We start from the raw sequence: 16,703 nt of genomic DNA on the forward strand, positions 1-16,703 counted from the left end.
CCGATTCTCCATCATTTCGCCTCCCGCCTCCCGCCTCTCGCTCTGGGGGGGGTCGGACACTTTGGGGGACGGGGGGACCGTCCCATCCCCCGCCCTCCCCGGCGTCGCGCCATGTGCTCGGCGCTGGCGTGGGCGTGGCCGGGGGGGGCGTGGCGGCGGGCGTGGCGTGGCGGCGCGCAGCCGCGCGCGCGGCGTGGCGGTGGGCGTGGCACCTCCTCCCCCTCCCCGCCCCGCCCCGCCCCGCTTCCCCCCGCCCCCCCCCTCCCCGCCGCCGCCGCCCCCGCCCAGCCGCAGCACGGCGCGGCACGGCATGGCGGGGCTGCGCTACCCGCAGCAGAGCGGCTACTGCCGGGCGGCCGCCGCCATGAATCTCCTGCTGGGCGTCTTCCACGTCCTCCTGCCCTGCTTTCGCCCCGGGGAGGCGCAGGGGCAAGGTGAGGGCGGCCGGCGGGAGGGTCGGGTCGGGGGAGGGGGCGAGGGAGGGAGCGGGGGTGCCGCCGCCGCTGCCGTTGCCGCTGCTGTTGCCGCTGCTGCCCGCTCCGGGCGTGCTGAGGGGGGCCGCTGCCGTCCCTCGGGCGGCTGCCGCGGTGGCATCCCGGGGACACAAAGGCAGCCGGGACGCGGCTCGCAGCCCCCCGGCCCTGCGCCGTGCTGTCAGCCCGGCCTGCCCCCGCCCGGGGAGCCCCGGGCCGCCGCCGCCGCCCGCGGGCTACGGGCTCCCGGCCCCGGCGAGCGCGTCCGTCCCATCCGCCGTTTTCCTCTCTCTCTTTCTCTCTCTGCCCCCGCAGCCATCGAGCCCATCCCCGGCGTGGTGGAGCTGTGGCAGGCCGAGGAGGGGGACCTCCTGCTGCCCGCCCAGGTGAGGGGGCGCCGGGGGGGGCGGTGGTTGGGGTCGGGGGGGTGTGGGGTGTGTGAGGTGGGGCCGGGGGCCCCGAGCGGCCGTGGGGTGGGTTTGGGCCCGGGGGGCGGTGTGGGGCCCGGGGGGCGGTGTGGGGCCGCTGTCACTCCGCAGCCTCGGCCCGCGGCTCCCCCCGCCCCGCGCAACCAACAGTGGGGGATTTTCGGCTTTATTTTGGTTGGTTTTTTTCTTCCTGCGGTTTTTTTCCCCATTTTCACTTTCCTTTTTTTTTTTTTCCTTAATGAGTGTGTTTGTGCACGGTAAATACTGGATGTGTGTGTAACGAATAACGCATATGTATTTATATCTCAGAGCCGTTCAGGTGAAGCCATTTTTATTTCCCCCTCAAATGACACATCATTTCTGATGTCCTTCCTCGCGCTGTAGCACGTTTTTTTTTGTTTTGCTCAGCTGCTTTTTTTGGAGGGGTAATAAGATGGGTTAAATTCTGTACGGGAAGGGGAGCCAGTACAGTAAAATTCATGGCCGGGCTGGTAAGCGAGGAGGGGGGCTGGAGGTGGGGGTCTGGAGTTTATGGCATCCGAGATGGTCATTTAACTTGCCACTGACGGACTCTGCCATATGTTGAGCTGGGCCTTCCTAGACTCCACGGCACCAGGCTCATAAATGGGAAGAAGCAGTCCTTGGGGACGTTATCCTATGCGAGGGGGAAAAGAAGGTAATTTATTTCTCTTAAGCCATTATATCATTCTCTGTTCAGTGCTCAGCCGTTGATATCCACTAACGTAGGGAAAAATAGCAGAAGTGTTATTTCTTTCCTCAGCTAGCTGACAATTGATGCTGCTTACCAGGGCCCAGCGTTTTGTATTGTGGTGTCATGAAAGTATTATCTAATATATATATATATATATTTAAAATTATTTGTGTATACATCCTGTTGTTCAGAATTTGCCCCGTGCGGATATGGAAGTAGCTAAGGGAAGGTGCAGAGTCTCCGTGCCCAGGGATGCTGAAGGAACTCGGCCTTTTGCTTGTGCAATCTTTACCTCGCAGACATTAAGATGCATTAGATGTAGAACCATGTAATGCAGTCATTTATAGCTGCTTCTTGCAGTGAGGCTGCAACTGAGTGATGATGACGTGATGTTTACTTCCTGAGGAGATTAGGTCCTCTTGGAAAACACTTTGTTCTTGAGCATCCTCATAAAAATAAGCTGTAGCGTGGCTGAAGGAAGGCCAGGCACGAGTGGCCCGTTGACTTGGCGTGGTTGAGCGTACGGTCTCGCTGACCCCTTGCAGCAGTGAAAGGCGAAGCTGTGGCTGCTGCTCCTCTGTCGTTTCTGTAGATGCTGCGTTAGGTATGCAGGAAAGAAAACAGGTCTTCTGGTTTCAGTTGTGACAGAGCAAGAAGTGAAAATTGCGATAGGCTTGCTGAAGTAAAAGGCGGACATTAAAAGCCAGAAGAACCAGTCTCTGAGCGCCAGTGGTGCGGTGGCTCTTTTGCATGGCTTTCCCCTCTGAGCCTGGGGACCGCAGCAGCATCTGACGCCTCGGTGACTGCTCGAGCTGAAGCAGAAGGGCCTGGTTTCCTCAAACAGATTTTAAGACCAAAGCTTGGTTCCAGGCCCAACCCCGACACACGAATTTCTGTTCTCTTGCGGGTTTGGGCTTTACCCAGCACATCCCAGGCTTGGGGCCTGTGGCTGAATTTGAAGCCACCTTTCCCAGTTGTTGGAGGGAGGAGGAAAGGAGACCTTCCTCTGTCCCCGCAGATGTGGCCAGGGACCCTTCCAGCACCGCTTCCATGGAGCGGTAGCACTGCTCTGCGATGGCCGGTTGTGGCTCTTCTCTGAGCGCCTGAGGAGTTGAGGGTTACCCACCCTTCCACGATCCCCTGTGGCATCTGTGAGGTCCTGGAGGTAGTTTGTCATTGTTGACCTGGTGGGTGACTGTCCTAGGTTGGAGAGGCGCGTTGGCAGAGATTCCGTCATCAGCTCCAGAGATTGGGAAGACTGCTTCATCTGTTAAGATCTGGCTGCCCTTTTTTTGTTAGAGGGATGCTTAAACTTGCAGGAGCTTTATTGCTTGTCTGTCTCTGTTATCCACTAAAAAAAAAGTTCTGATTTACCACTATGAGGAGGTTGTCCATATTCTCTTCCTTCCAAGAACAGACTTTCTCACTTAAACCTTCACAGAGGTTGTTGCCCAGTGTCTGCGTATCACAGCAGTGGTGATGGTGAGGGTCTAGTAAGAGGAAGAACTTCCTTGCTTTTGAGTGGGTAATCAGCACTGTTTGATAGGGAATATCCAAGGGTGGCTTCATTCATGTGTTTAAAGATGGGGAAGACTTTGGGAACGGAAAGTGTCCTGGTTCCTCGATCTGGTTCTCCCATTCACTTTTGGAGGAGTACGGGCGGGAGCGCAGCACAGGAGAGGGAGGACTTCGCATGCAGAATTGAAAAATCCAGGGAAGGAACTGTGCATGTACCTCCCTCCCGCCTGCCCGTCGCAGGCTCTGAGCAGGGGCATGGATTAGCCTGCCCTGTCTGCCCAGCCCTTTTGCCTGTTTCTGGCAGGTTACCAATGCTGTCTGATGGATGTTTTTCCCTTTCTGTCATGGCTTTGCACTATTATCTTATTTTCCGTGCATCATCAGCTGCCTGTGACAGAGCAGTTTTGAGCATTCCTTGCTGCCTGCAGAAATTGAGGATGGAAGTTGGACAGGTCGGTAGCCCATTCAGCCGTCAGGTTGCCCATGTGTGCTTTTGTTCCAAGAGCACGCACCGAATAAAGACATCATGTTAAGAGGCGGGGGGGGGGGGGAAACAAAGCACTTTAATATTTGTAGCTGCTTTCTAAGCCTCTCACAGCATTGCTTTGTCTACGTGAACTGCATGAATTTGCATGCTGGAGCGCAGCTGCCCAGGGCCCCCCGTGCCTCCGCCCTGGTCGGTCATTCTACCTTCTGTTTCCTCCTGCTTCCCTTTCATTGTTTGTGCCTCTCATGTGCCCCCTCCCAGCTTCCCTCCTACATGTATCGGTGCTTTTTCTTTCCTTTTCTTTTTCTGTGTGTTTTTTTTTTTTTTTTTTTTTTCCTTTTTCTTCTTCTTCCCCATGCTTGTGATCTTTTGATTTTGGCTTCCTCTGAAGCCTGCAGAAGCGTTTGGGGATGGCTACACCTACTGCTCTTGCTCTGCAGCCGAGCCCCACGGGTGCCCAGAGCATCATTGCAGCCGGTGAGGGTGTGCGTGGGCTGGTGTGCCAGAGCTGAGGAGGAGCTGGCTGTGTCTCGCCTGCTGACAGTCTTCCACTGGTCTGCAGCTTCCTCCAGTGTTTTAATATTTCTTCCTGGGTTCCTTTTTTTTTTTTTTAATTTTTTTTTGCTTTGAGATGAGCAGGGTTTCCCTGTCGGATGTGGTATCCATATTCCCTTGCACCCAGTTCCTCTTTCTTAGTGAAGGTGGTGTGAAGTCTGGGGTAACCACAGGGTGCCCGCCTTGCTCTCCTCCTCCTCCTCCTTGCTTTCCCTTTTATAGGAAATGTCCCTGGGGTGGGTGGCTGGATTTTTGGTTTTGTTTTTCTTCCCATCGTTTGTCCTCGATGTGGAAGAATGTGAAGTCTTGCCTACCTCAATGGCTGGGAAATGCATGGAAAACCAGTGGAATTTTGACATGGAAAAATCTCAAGTGCAAGAGGCTTGATTAGAGCAGTCGTGGGTTTTATTCAGACTCCTTATAATCTTGTGGTTTTGCTTGTTTGTTTGTAACTTGTTAATACTTACTTAACTAAAATGCTTGGGAGAAAAGCTCCTTTGTGTAGGACTTGACACCCAAGCCCTTCACCATTAGAGGCTGAAAAAGCTCCAAATATAAAAGAGCTATGTCGGAGCACTTCAGTGCAAGGCTGAAAGGAAGATAGTTATATTTTTCTTTGCTGAAGAGGAGAGGAAAGAGCCTGAGGAAAAGCAGAGTAAGAGTATCAGGCCTGCTGTCTCCAGGGCCATGAGTGTATGAAAGGAGAAGCACAAATGCCGCTTGTTGTTTGTGGTGGACACCACTTAAAAGAGGTTTCGGAGAATCATGGCTGCATGCTTCTGTCTGTCATAAACTGCTTTGGTGAAGGCAGGGGCAGGCGGGCTGGGGACCTGCAGAGCTGGGCATTCGGTGCTTTCCCTTCAGCCCCTTCAGTTTCAAGGGAGGAACTACTTTAAAATGAAGTAACGAAGGTTAAATTCTAGGTCTTGTTATCACGACTGAAAATGACAGTAAGTCATCAAAGGCAACATATACCAGCCTCTTTTTTTTGGTGTCAGTGCCATGTCTGATGTGATGGGTGCATGTAGGAGATGGGCGAGATGTTTCATCAGAGGAGTGCCGTGTGTAAGTTTCAATTTGCTTGCAGATACTTAGGAGATTACAGTGACTGCTTCTTTCAGATTACTGTGGTAATGTTTTAAGTGCTTGAATTTGGAGAAAGAGGGAAATGCCACGAGATTTGCTGTGTCATAGTTGGTTACAGACACTGGGCAAATACTGAGCAGCTGCCTGGGCTTTCACTTTAAAGGTTCTGCTCAGTTCTGAAAGATTATTTTATTTTTTTCTTTGCGTATGTAGTAGTGTTCAGTTCCTGTTCTTCAGTGCGGCTCAGGGGCTAATAAGGTTAATTGTTCTGCTGGTTTCGAAAGCTGATGAAGACCTTGATCTTGCATATGTATCGGAGATACGCAGCACTGCAGCGTGTCATTAACAGAGGTGCATCCCATCAGCTATGCACAAATTGAATGTACGGAGTCACCTACTTCAAAGCAGGGTTTGTCTGAAGGCGCACAATTTGTGTGGAAGCCCGAGACAGACTTGGGGTGGGAATTGTGTTCCTCTTTGGGCTGTTCAAAGGCTCCTCCAGCCTCCCAGCTGAGCTTCTGGATGGTGCTGATAGGACTTGGGGCTGGTTGGCCGTGCAGATTATGCAAAAGCTGTCAGCTCAGGCTCTCGTGCCTTGTGCGACATGAGGGGGGCACTTTTTGGGGGTTTTCTAGCACAAGATAAGCACCTGCCAGTAATTCAGGATGAGGTTTGGAGGAAGGGGATTTTTCTTTCCTGTTGTGGATAGGCTGCTGGGACCTGCATTTTGGCTTCAGGAGTCATGCCTGCCCTTCCTCCCATCCCTCTGCAGTGCTTGTCTGGCAGTATGGCAGTTTGAAAAGGCTTGTTTGGTTTTGGTGTTTTGGGGTTGGTTTTAGTGTCTTTGTTGGTTTTTTTGGGGTTGGTTTTTTTTAATTCTCAGTGTAAGTATACATGTAGCCTGTGGCATACAGAGGAGAGAAGGTAGGAGAAGGCTGGATATGTGGCTCTATGTGCATGCTCAGAATCGAGGGTGATTTTTTAATATTTTTTTTTTCCTTGTACAATTCAGATTTTATATTGTGCAGCACCATAGTCCGGAAAGTTTTTTTTCATCGTTGCTTAATGAGAAGTAAAGAGAAGTCGTCAGTGTTGAGGTAACTAGTGTTAAGGGTGAGCACTGCATAATGACACAATCCCAGGTTTCTGACGCCTGGTTAAGCCATTTAAAAGAGGAGTTAATCCATTTAAAATGAGGATATCTTGCCAGCCTGCTGTGTGGCAGAGAAGCTGTTTCTGGAGGAGGTGGATGAGGAGTCCTCTAATTCTGCTTGGTGTTGTACTGAGAGCCTGGAAGGGCAAAAGGAGTTTGTAGAAGCTTGAAAACAGATGATGGATTTGTATTGTGCCTTACTGGTAGTGTCTAACAGCAAAGCTTGGCTCATTAGAGGAGATGGCCAGGTGCTAGGACCTCTGTTTAGGTCTGTGCTGAAGAAACACGTGATGCGCTGCAGATCCTGGATGATTATCACGGTGTCTCCAACCTCCCTTTAAGGGCAGGTGTGCAGAAAGATCATTGTGTCCTCAAATTAACTCGTACATCCCTGTCAGTCTTGTTACACGTTTGGTTATGCTACGGTGAAGGCTGTGCTGCTCCTGTTGGATGAGCTGCTCGTGGTCAAAGATTGACATTTAGATGCATTTAGGCAAGATCTGTAATAATGTTAGCCATAACTTCGTTATTTGAGGCATAATAATGTTAATTATTAATAATAACATTAACCATATTTGCTGCCTTAATGTGGTTGTAGTTTTTTTCCCTTCATGAGGCTCAGGTCTTTCAGAATCCTGCTCTCTGTCCTGCTTAGTAGACAAGTAGGGTCGCCTGGTCTGCTTAAAAATCTGAAGCCTGTAGAAAGATGTTTAGTGTTTGTGCAGGTGATCTTTTGTTCCAGTATGCAGTGAAAATAGGAGCTAGAGTCAAAGCTGGTACCTTGGGGCCTGTTCCGTGATGCACTTACATGGGAAATGTGTAGGAGGGGTGGTAGAAGGTGCATTCTTTTAATTTTAAAAGTTGTTTTTTTTTTTTTTTTCTACTTTTTCATTGCTAAGGTCTGTAACTCATGTCTTGTGGAACCGTTGTCACCTGCTTCTGCAGTAGCTGGGAAAACTTACCAGCTGTGCTTGGCAGGGTAACCGTGACCTCTTTCTGAAGAATGTTAATCTCCCTAAAGTTGTCCTTGGTTTCATCAGCGCGGGTTGGGTGGATGTAACACGCTCCATTTTGAGTTGTACCTAAAGCTCTCCTGGAGATCTCAGCCGGTTCAGAGCAGCTACCTGCTTGTTTTAAATGGATTTCCTGCAGGGAGCTCACTGAACCAGCGCTTGAGGTCATTTCTGTAGACAGCTCAAAGTGGTTAGTTGTGAACTGCAAGCTGGCAGAGTTTGTTAGCTGCATGTCTCCAGAATTACCTTAGGCCAGCAATTGAGCTAAGCTGTTGGGTTTTAAGCTTCTACTCCCTATGATTTCTGTACGTGTTGCTGATCATTGGTAAGATCTGGGCTTGGAATCTTCCTCCATTGGAATGTGGTCTCTTGCCTTTGCTTCTGGGGTTACCACGTGATGTGAATTTCAGGGCATTCTGCATCCCATTTTCACAGGTACTGGCTAATTAAATTTACTGACATGAGGCAGGTAATTTGAAAATGGAGGAAGTAGTCTTCCTGTAGCTTGAGGACAGTTGATGGTTTTAGATCGAAATTGTATGTGTGAGCGGAATTTTGTATAGATGTGTTTCTATAAATGGAAAATCAGTCTGTCCCATCAACGTTTGGAAAAAAAATAATGGAATAACCATGTTAAGTCACCATTTATCTTGGCAAAATGAACTGAAACTTCAAATAGGATGGCCAGCACCCACCTTACTTGAATTGTAAGGGAGTTGCTAAAGGAATTGTAGATTTCTGAGTTCATTTTGCAAGCAAGTCATGTGAGAGTCCATTTTTGGAGCCGTTAAAAATGGTACATATGTCTAGTGCACCCTGTTGCAATTCTGAGATCCTTACATGGTATTTTCTCTGTTTGTCAGGCTGATTCGAAGGAGGATGTAGAAGAGCATCCACAAGAGCAAAGGTAAGTAAAACTCAAATGAAGGCAAAAGTACTGAAGCTCATTTTGGTTTTTGCTTTTAGAAATAGTGCGCTGTAATTGGGCAGACTACTAAAAATGATTTTTTTTCTGCTGCATATTAAATAGTTTTCATTACTTGCAGCTTACGATTTTCTCAACTAGTGTTAATATTAATTTGTTAGCAAAACTAGAAAATAGTGTGCAGCGTATGCAAGACTGAAATGCTGTCTTGCGTCACCTTCTCCTTATTTTATCTCTAATCTGCATTTGCTTTTCATTGCTTTTACACATACACAAAAAATCTGTGTTTATTGATTCTGCTTTATTTTATATTTTGTAATTTATTTCTTTAAACAATAGGACAATTTTCAGTTCCAAAATTTGCAAATGTAAGTAGTCTTGGAGTGTTAACTGGTACTGGGGGTGGGGGGGGGAAGGGAAGTAAAGACGATTTAAAGCCAAAGACTTCTTAATGTATTGCTGTAAAACAGTAGATATACTGCCTTATTTCTTGAAATCAAATGAATAATAAAGCCCTTAAGAACCGTAGCCTCAACTTTGCTGTTTCTGTTAATATCAGCCCTCCTCTGTTTTGAATGGTTGGGTAAATAGCATCACAGATTATTTTTAAAATACACATTTTGTTTCCTCTGAGTGTCCAGATTAAAATGCTTGGACATCTACCAGTGAAACACTTCCTTTCTTTGGTATGTGTTAATGTGGGTACAGCTCTCGGTGCCATGCCAGCCAGAAAGATCACAAGACTGAAAATAAACACGTGTAACACCACCATGCTCCGAGGACCGCAACTAGCCAGAAATGCTTTTCTCATTTATCTCCCGTCTTTGCCCTTAGCTTGGGTTTCAGAGCAAATAAATGTGATAAAACACAAGCCTAGGTGGAGCTGGCAGAAGGGGTAAAGGTGGGGGTGGGAAGGGGATGGTTATGGTGGGTCTGTTCTGCGCCACAGCGCTTTGCGCAGCTTTCCCCCCTTTTTCTGCCCCATCGGGAGCTGCCTTGTCCAAACCCAGCATCATAGGGCTCCTGTGCCTCATCTCCATGGGAGTGACAAAGATGGTATGGAAACAGGATGGGAGAATTATTGCTGCCTCTGACAGCTGGTGCTCATGGTTTGTGCTTACCTCCGTCCCCCAGTTCCTACTGGCATAGGGGATTTCTTTTTTTTTTTTTTCTCCTTCCCTTGCAAAAGAAGAGTAAACTATTGAAAGATGGTGTTTTCCCTGCACAAATATAGAACTTTCTGATTTTCAGCTGGGGCCTACTGGGTTCTTGATGCAAGATTTCCACTGCGTGCCTAAGCATGCTCTCTTTATTGAGAGGTAGTCAGAAGACAGCAGTCTCAAATGCTGTGCTTAAGGTGGTTTCTGAGATTTTTGTTAGTAGGCAGAGAGATGTAGCGTAGGGGAGGGGGAAAAAAATCTCCTGCCTATTTTGCTTTGGAGGTGGATGGAGTAACTGGCTACTATGACAATAATAAAAATATTGAAAGATAAATAGTTCTTGAGACTCAGAGAAAAAAGGAAAAAGTGGTTTGACTTTTTTTGTCATTCAGGTGCTTAAAAGATTTTTCTAGTAATTACTCATTTCCAAAAATGAACTTGTTTTCTGGAAGTAAAGTTTATAAGGCTTGCTTGCATGGATGGGGAAACATCCTTCTATTGTCATACTGAAATGCTACAGGAAACTTGCCTAAACAGACACTGATTTGTGTGCACCTTTTAAACCTTTTTGGTTTGCTGCTGTATGTAAACACCGATGTGTGTGTGCTCTGTTTACTGAAGGAATGTTATAATGTAGGTTTTATGAAGAAGACCTATCAAAGGTACATTAGAAAGACTGGAATTTATTAGTTTCTTTCCAGGTAAACTTTCATTCCCTTGGCTTATTTCACTATACGGTTAAATCATGGGGATTTCCTTTTCCTGTAGCAGCAAAACCTGAGAGCCTTCAGCATCTCATTGTCTGCCCTAGGGAAATCAGCTAAAGCTTCTGAAATTTGATGTGGAGCCCCTAGAGCACCAAAAGCAAAGCACCTTCAAGTAGCAATATGAACACAAGTTAATGGAGATAGAGAATTCAAATTTTTTTCCAGAATTGAAGAAAGTAGAGAGCATTTAGCATCTTTGGGCATAAAGGAGAAAGTCTCTTCCCAAAACATTGCTTTATTTGGATTTTAAGTCTAGGTTAATGGGCTCTCTTGGGAGCTTAGTGACATACTCTTAAACAACAAAATCAAAAAAAGAGCAAAGTATTAACAGTCTGTTAACAGACTTCCTGTGCATGTGCATCGCAGGATCTTCCATTTGGGGTGGGCTTCTTGTTTTGCTGTTGTTTTTGTGGCAAGTGCACGAGGGGGATGAATGTAATCTCATTATTTCTGCCTTAGGTTTAGCTTTAACAAATACAGAAGTTTGCATGGAGGTAAAAAAAAGACATTGTCCAAAGAGCAATTCCTGTAAAGAGCTATTCCAGAGGTGAATGAGAAATGGTTGATTTAGAGGTCTGTGGGTTTGCAGCTGCCCTGAGTGAGAAAAGGTTAATTAGCAACTCGTTAATTTCCAGCTTGCTATTCCTGCTCTTCTGATAGCTTGGATGCTACCCCAGGTTGCTTTCCGTTGTTTTGTGTCTCTCTGGGTCAGATTCTGAAATAAGAAACGCTGGACAGTAGATACATGAGTTGCTGGGTGTACTGCTTCAGGCCACAATCTTTGACAGAATTAAAGCCACGTGTATTTGGACTAGCCTATTAAAAAAGCTTCAAGTTTCCTTAAAAGCTGTTTCTTACATTTGAAAGTCATCAGTAAAAAGATGCCTTCCAGAACAAGTTTTCTTAGAAGAAAGTCAATGACAGGTGTTAAGAGAAAGTTTGGGGGGTTTTTTGTTAGTTTTTTTTTTTTGTGTGGGTGCCTGTTCACTTGCCACAGCTGGCAGTAGCAAATTTTGAAGATTTAGGTGCTTGCTTTTTTCTTGCGCTTATCCTAAAGCAGTGGAATGAGTCAAATGCAAGAGTCTGGCACAGATAAAGGGATGATACTGTTAGGTGATATGCGCAAATGATGTTACCAAAATTTTTAGCTTTCCACTTCAAGGAAGTAGACATTGGACTACCAAAAGAAAAAACAAATTTTCACATACATGACATTCTTAATCCTTGGGTTTGAGGACTTCTCGAGAAAGGCCTTTGAAAATCCAGTTTCCCAGGTGACAGGTTAAAGAACATTGGCACCAGAATAAACTGCTGTACTTGATAAAAGATGTGAAGCAATTAATCTTAGTATGTGATGTGCACTAATAGTCCACGAGAAAGGAAGGCCATACAATACTAAGAGTATGGTACATACTCAGCATGTTAAGAGGACATTTTCCAGCGTTCACCTTTGACAGTTAGGGCATATTTTGCTTTCAGTAGATAGGTATCAACTGCTAGGAAAATTTTAAGTGTGGTGCTGTCGGCTCAGTCAAGTGTTTCTGTTGAACCTTTGCCTTTGATCACTGGGAGAGGGTTTGACCCCGTGGGCTGGAGCTGCTCGGGGCAGAAGATGGTATTGACTCCCAGTGGGCTCCTGCTGGGGCGATAGCGCAGCCCTGGGAGTGACAGTGGGCACTTTGACCTCTCGTGATTGCCAGGTGGGTTTACTCCCCATCTTGAGACTTTTGCTGTGCCTGTGAAATAGTGCTCCAGACGTGGGAGAGAAATCAGAAGGTAAAGGTAGCAAGGGAGTAGCTTACTAGTTGCCTGAGAGGAAACAAAGCAGTTAAGGTGAACCAAATGCAAAATTACTTGAGGGTTTAGTGGATACTTAAGTGATGTAATTACAACATTTGCTTCAGGAAAAATCCCGAGTGGCTGGGGAAAATGAGCCTGCTTCATCTTGTGAGGTCATACGCGGCAGTTTTTCACTGGCCACAACTTCATCTCATCTCCAGTCAAGAGGCACAGATGAGTCTGGTGCTCAGGATGGACTGTTAAGACACTTCAGCAGACCAAAAGCTTATGAGTGACTCATCCTTCAAAAAAGCCTGTGGTCTTAGTGCCATAATTTCTGACAGGGAAGTAATGGCATGGGACTGGTGGTAAGCCCGTGTTCCAGGTAACTAGCTTGGGTGGTGGCGAAGCCAGAAAATGAAAGATTGAGAAGATAGGTTAGGATCAGCCTGATTTTTATTTTTTTTTTTCCTTCTGCTTTTTCTTACTGAAAAGATAAAAATTGATTTTGTGCCATAAGAAATGTCCACATATAAAAAAAGCCCATGTTGTTTTATGCTGTGTTTACTTTTTAAGCGTCTTTTTTAAATTCAAGCGGAGTATCCTTTGAGAAAGTGTTTCAAACTGAAAAGCTGAAAAGTAGTTCTGAGAGTGTTGGTGAGTGCTTAAAGTGTTTGAAAGGAACCATCCTAAAACAATGTTTTCAACTTAAGCCCGTATCGAGTACCGCTAATTATCATTAGATTGCCATTAAATTTACCCCCCTGAAACTATTTGAAAAATTTCATGAAGACTTTTCCTAGGATATATGCTCGGTCCCAACTTGTAGTAGTGAAAGTTGCTTTTATTAAGTTTTTTATAGGTTTTTAAAAATTTTTTTACAAAAAAAAAAAAGAAGAAATCCATGTGTATATTAAAAAAGAAAAAAGCGGCATTTCTTTTTCTTGGGGGGAAAAAAGCTTTTTAGTCTCCATTAATGCATTTGCATAAAGTAACACATTTCTACGGTATGCACAGAGTGGGTGTTTTCACTGGGTTACACCAAAACCTGCTTCAATATTGATTAACTTTTGTTTCTAATTCATAAGTCACTGCCGTTGTATCCTATTCGCAATTTCACCAAATCACCAAGGGACTGCTCATTTTAGGCTTTACCAGATGCCTAAAGAAATGAGATTTACTTTATATAATCCTTAGAAGTAAAGGAGTGGAAATGACATGCACACACCTACCTGTTATGCTTGGGGGAAAATCCCTAAGGCAAAACCCCAGGGAACACAAAGGATAATGTGAAGCTAGATTAAAAAAAGCTTACTGAGGAAAATTGCTAGGAGGTCAACCAAGTTGGGGGATCTCTTGTGGATGAAGCAGATTGTTTTGGAAGGAAATGTTAATGTTACTCCTCTGCTTCCTTATGCTTCTGCCAGGCACAGCAAGGCTGGCAGGCTGAGCTCTTGCCGCTTTAATCTTTTATCTCTGTTTTATGTGTTGTAATTCATTGACTGATGAACTTTGCCTAGCTGAACTTTGTATTACAGGCTGTTAGGGCCAGCTGTGCCCTCATGTGCGTTGCCACTACCAAAATATTGGTCCTTTTGCAAAATTGTGTTGCTTGTCTGCTGATACAGGGAGTAACAAACCTGTTTTGTTTTGTTTCTTTTCCTGGGACATGGTAGTGCTGTGTTGCTAGCAAATGAGTCAACTATCCACTTATTTGTTTATTTCTAAGTCGATTTCAGCCATTTCTGAAATGAGAGTGGTGGCCTGGGCCAGCTGTGCTGTCTTTGACACTGGACTGAGGAGCTAATGCTGTGGCTCTCCAGATCTGGAGTGAAAGGCAAATGGGAGAGTCCTGCCACCTTTTGCAAAGAACTGTCAAACTCCTAATTCTTGGCTTGGGTCCTGATAGATCTTAAATGAAATATTTTAAAGGGAGTCTGTCACCGGATTTAATTACTCTTTGCTGTGCTGTTGCAACCCCACTCATCATCATAATCTTGTCTGTTTGCACTGGAGAAACCCTGCTGGTATGTGTGTATTGCCCCTGCTGTTGTGAGCCCTCTTGGGCTGGAAGATGCCCATGGTCAGTTCTGTGACTGTTTGGCTTGTACACTGACCTAAAATGGACTTTCTCATCTATGGGTGACAGTTTAGCTTTGAGAAATGACGACAAATCTCGGTGTGGTGATTGAGAACTAACACTTGTGCTCTTATGTGGCTCACTCTGTCTTGAAAAGCCACACAGGCTGTTTTTACCCCAGTTTCTATCTGGGTAAAAATAGCAGGCAGTGACAGTCTCCTCCCAGCTGGAGCTGCGAGGTTGTTGTTTGTGCAGGGATTAGTGTACGTGAAGAAACTGCATTTGTGTGTATGTGCTACTGGAGCAAACTTTCTCACATGTTTTAAATGGACAAATAAACTGGGCTTTACATTTTGGTGTCCTGTAGCTTTCTTCTGTTAATTTCTTCTTCACTTTCTTTTCCCACTTTCTCAGCTTCCTCTCTTTCACAGATCTCTTGTGCACCTCCTTATGGTGCGTCTTCTTTCTTTTTAGTATCTGTCTGGGCCATGCCTGAAAGAGTTGTGGTTTCTGTACTGCAAGAGGAGGCTGTCTTGCCCTCTCCATTGCCCCGGTGCTCTCCCCTGCCTTGTGCAGCCCTACAAGTCCTATTGGGAAAACTACTCTGGATCAAAAGCGCTTTTTTTTGGTTTTGCAGTTTACCTGCGATCATTCTCTGATGGATTTCCCCATTGCTTTCCATGGCAGTGTTGGCTGAAAATGTCCTTCTGGTCTCTTCCTCCCGCTGTGCTGGATGGGACCTGACACTGGAGCTGGGTCTCACCTGCAGGACAGCATCTCTGTTGTCCTCCTCCCAGGGAGGCTGCCTTTCTCTTGCTGCAGCTTCCGTCTGGACCTCGTGGCATCTTCCTGCTCCTTCTGCAGTCCTCTCTCTTCTTCTGTCCCCTTTCTTCCACCTGCCTGTTGGCTGGCTGTTGGGGTGGGAGATTGTGTGGTGGTACTTGTGCCAAGGCTGACTCCTTGCTCTTGTAACTACTGCAGCGCAGGAGGGGCTGGAGAGGAACACAGCCAGATCTGCTGCTCTGCTCACTGTGAGATGAGTAGATTAGTCCCCAGAAGGGACTGAGAGGGAGAGCATCTTGTTGTATGTTCGGAATAATGCCTTATCGAATCAGTGGCTGTTGGGTAGGAGGAGGGTGAAGTATTTACATCGGTGTGATGGATAGCCTTGGCAGCAGCTGATGGGTTTTGGGTGGGTGGTGTGATGAATCACACAGCCTGCTACTCTGTGGAAAGTTGAAGGCAGGTGCACACACACATACATCATTAGTGCACCGTTTTAATTTCTTTCAGGCTCTTGGTAAACCCCGGTAGCCTATGCTTTGGGATGGAGTCCACCCAGAATGCACAGTCTTTAGAGTTAGGACAGAGTTGTGAGCAGGTGGGGACAAGGGCATATGGTGTCTTACTTCCCGCTCTGTGTTTGTTTTAGTGGTGGCTGCAAAGCGATGCAGGAGCAACGACAGATCTGGTGGTGGCCCAGGCTGTTGGTCTAGTCAGTCATTCAGCAAACACATGGGGAGGGCCAGCTCTTAATGGCAAGCAGCTGCATGCTGCGAGTGCCCTGCAAGCCCGCTCTGGCACATGGCATTTTTCTTGTTAAACTTAACCTGCCGTGTTTTGAAAAAGGGGATGTTAGGACATATTTTGTAAGTTTAGAGAAGAGGGGGGCGGGAGGGGGAAAGAAAAGCAAACAGCTGCTGTGGCATGTGTGTTCTTGTCCTAATCATTGTAAATTGAGTGTCCCCTTAGCCTGTACGTGCTGCTTCTATAAGTAATTCAGAATAGGAACTCTCTTCTTGTGCTCCTACTTTTACATTTTAATACACTACTAATGAATTTCAGATGTGTGTTAATCTCAGGCTAATCCTTTTGATTCGCCGGCAGTGGGCCACAAAAGATTAGCTTTATATCTATACATTTATTATTAATAAATTATTTTTATTTCCCTAATAGCTGCTTCTTAGTTGTCCTTAAGAGGGCTTAATTTGCAGTAATTTTAATTTTACCATTATGCAGTTGAAGAATAGACATCTGGAATAATAGATCAGTGTCAGCAATCTGAAAATTGATACCCTATAAGCGTTTAGAGGAATAGTTTTACTGCTGTTGCAGGTTGGCAAATTGTGACAAAATAGAAAAAATCAAAACAACAGCTTGCTCACTTTCAGGAATTTGCAGACAGTCCACTTCTGAATCATCAATCTCAGCACACTGGCTTGATTTTTATAAGCTGAGTCTAAAGCTACCTTAACTCTATCTGATGCGGTGTAATAAAGTGTTATAGGCAACGCTGTTACCTGCCTCTCATCTCCCTAGAGACTCAAAGGTAACACAAACCTAGCTTATAATGCCTCACGTATTTTTATTTGACTAGGAAATGTGCTCTGGGAAACTGCTCCCGCCCTGGCAGCAGCTCTGAGTACATGACTTGCAGGCAAGTAGTTTTTTAGTAATTTTGGCATTTGCCATAGTAACATAAGTAAAAACATGGGTAGGAAAACAAAGCAAATAGCTCATCTGTACCACTTTCAGTTCAGTCTTGGTTATAAATTCAAGTCTTAAAT

At 46.0% G+C, this 16,703-nt stretch overlaps 1 protein-coding gene across 1 annotated transcript in view; it reads left to right on the forward strand.

Moving 5' to 3' along the window:
• The first annotated feature begins 296 nt into the window (after positions 1-296).
• The window catches only part of TMEM131L (transmembrane 131 like), an 84,269-nt gene continuing 67,862 nt past the window's right edge, over positions 297-16,703 (forward strand). Inside the window, exons 1-3 of the mRNA XM_074147581.1 lie at positions 297-434; positions 789-859; positions 8,289-8,332. Coding sequence (XP_074003682.1) covers positions 311-434; positions 789-859; positions 8,289-8,332 — 239 coding nt within the window. The 5' untranslated portion in view covers positions 297-310. The remainder of the gene's footprint in view (positions 435-788; positions 860-8,288; positions 8,333-16,703) is intronic.

This window comes from Numenius arquata, chromosome 5 (genome assembly GCF_964106895.1).
Source record: "Numenius arquata chromosome 5, bNumArq3.hap1.1, whole genome shotgun sequence".
Classification (NCBI taxonomy): Eukaryota; Metazoa; Chordata; class Aves; order Charadriiformes; family Scolopacidae; genus Numenius; species Numenius arquata.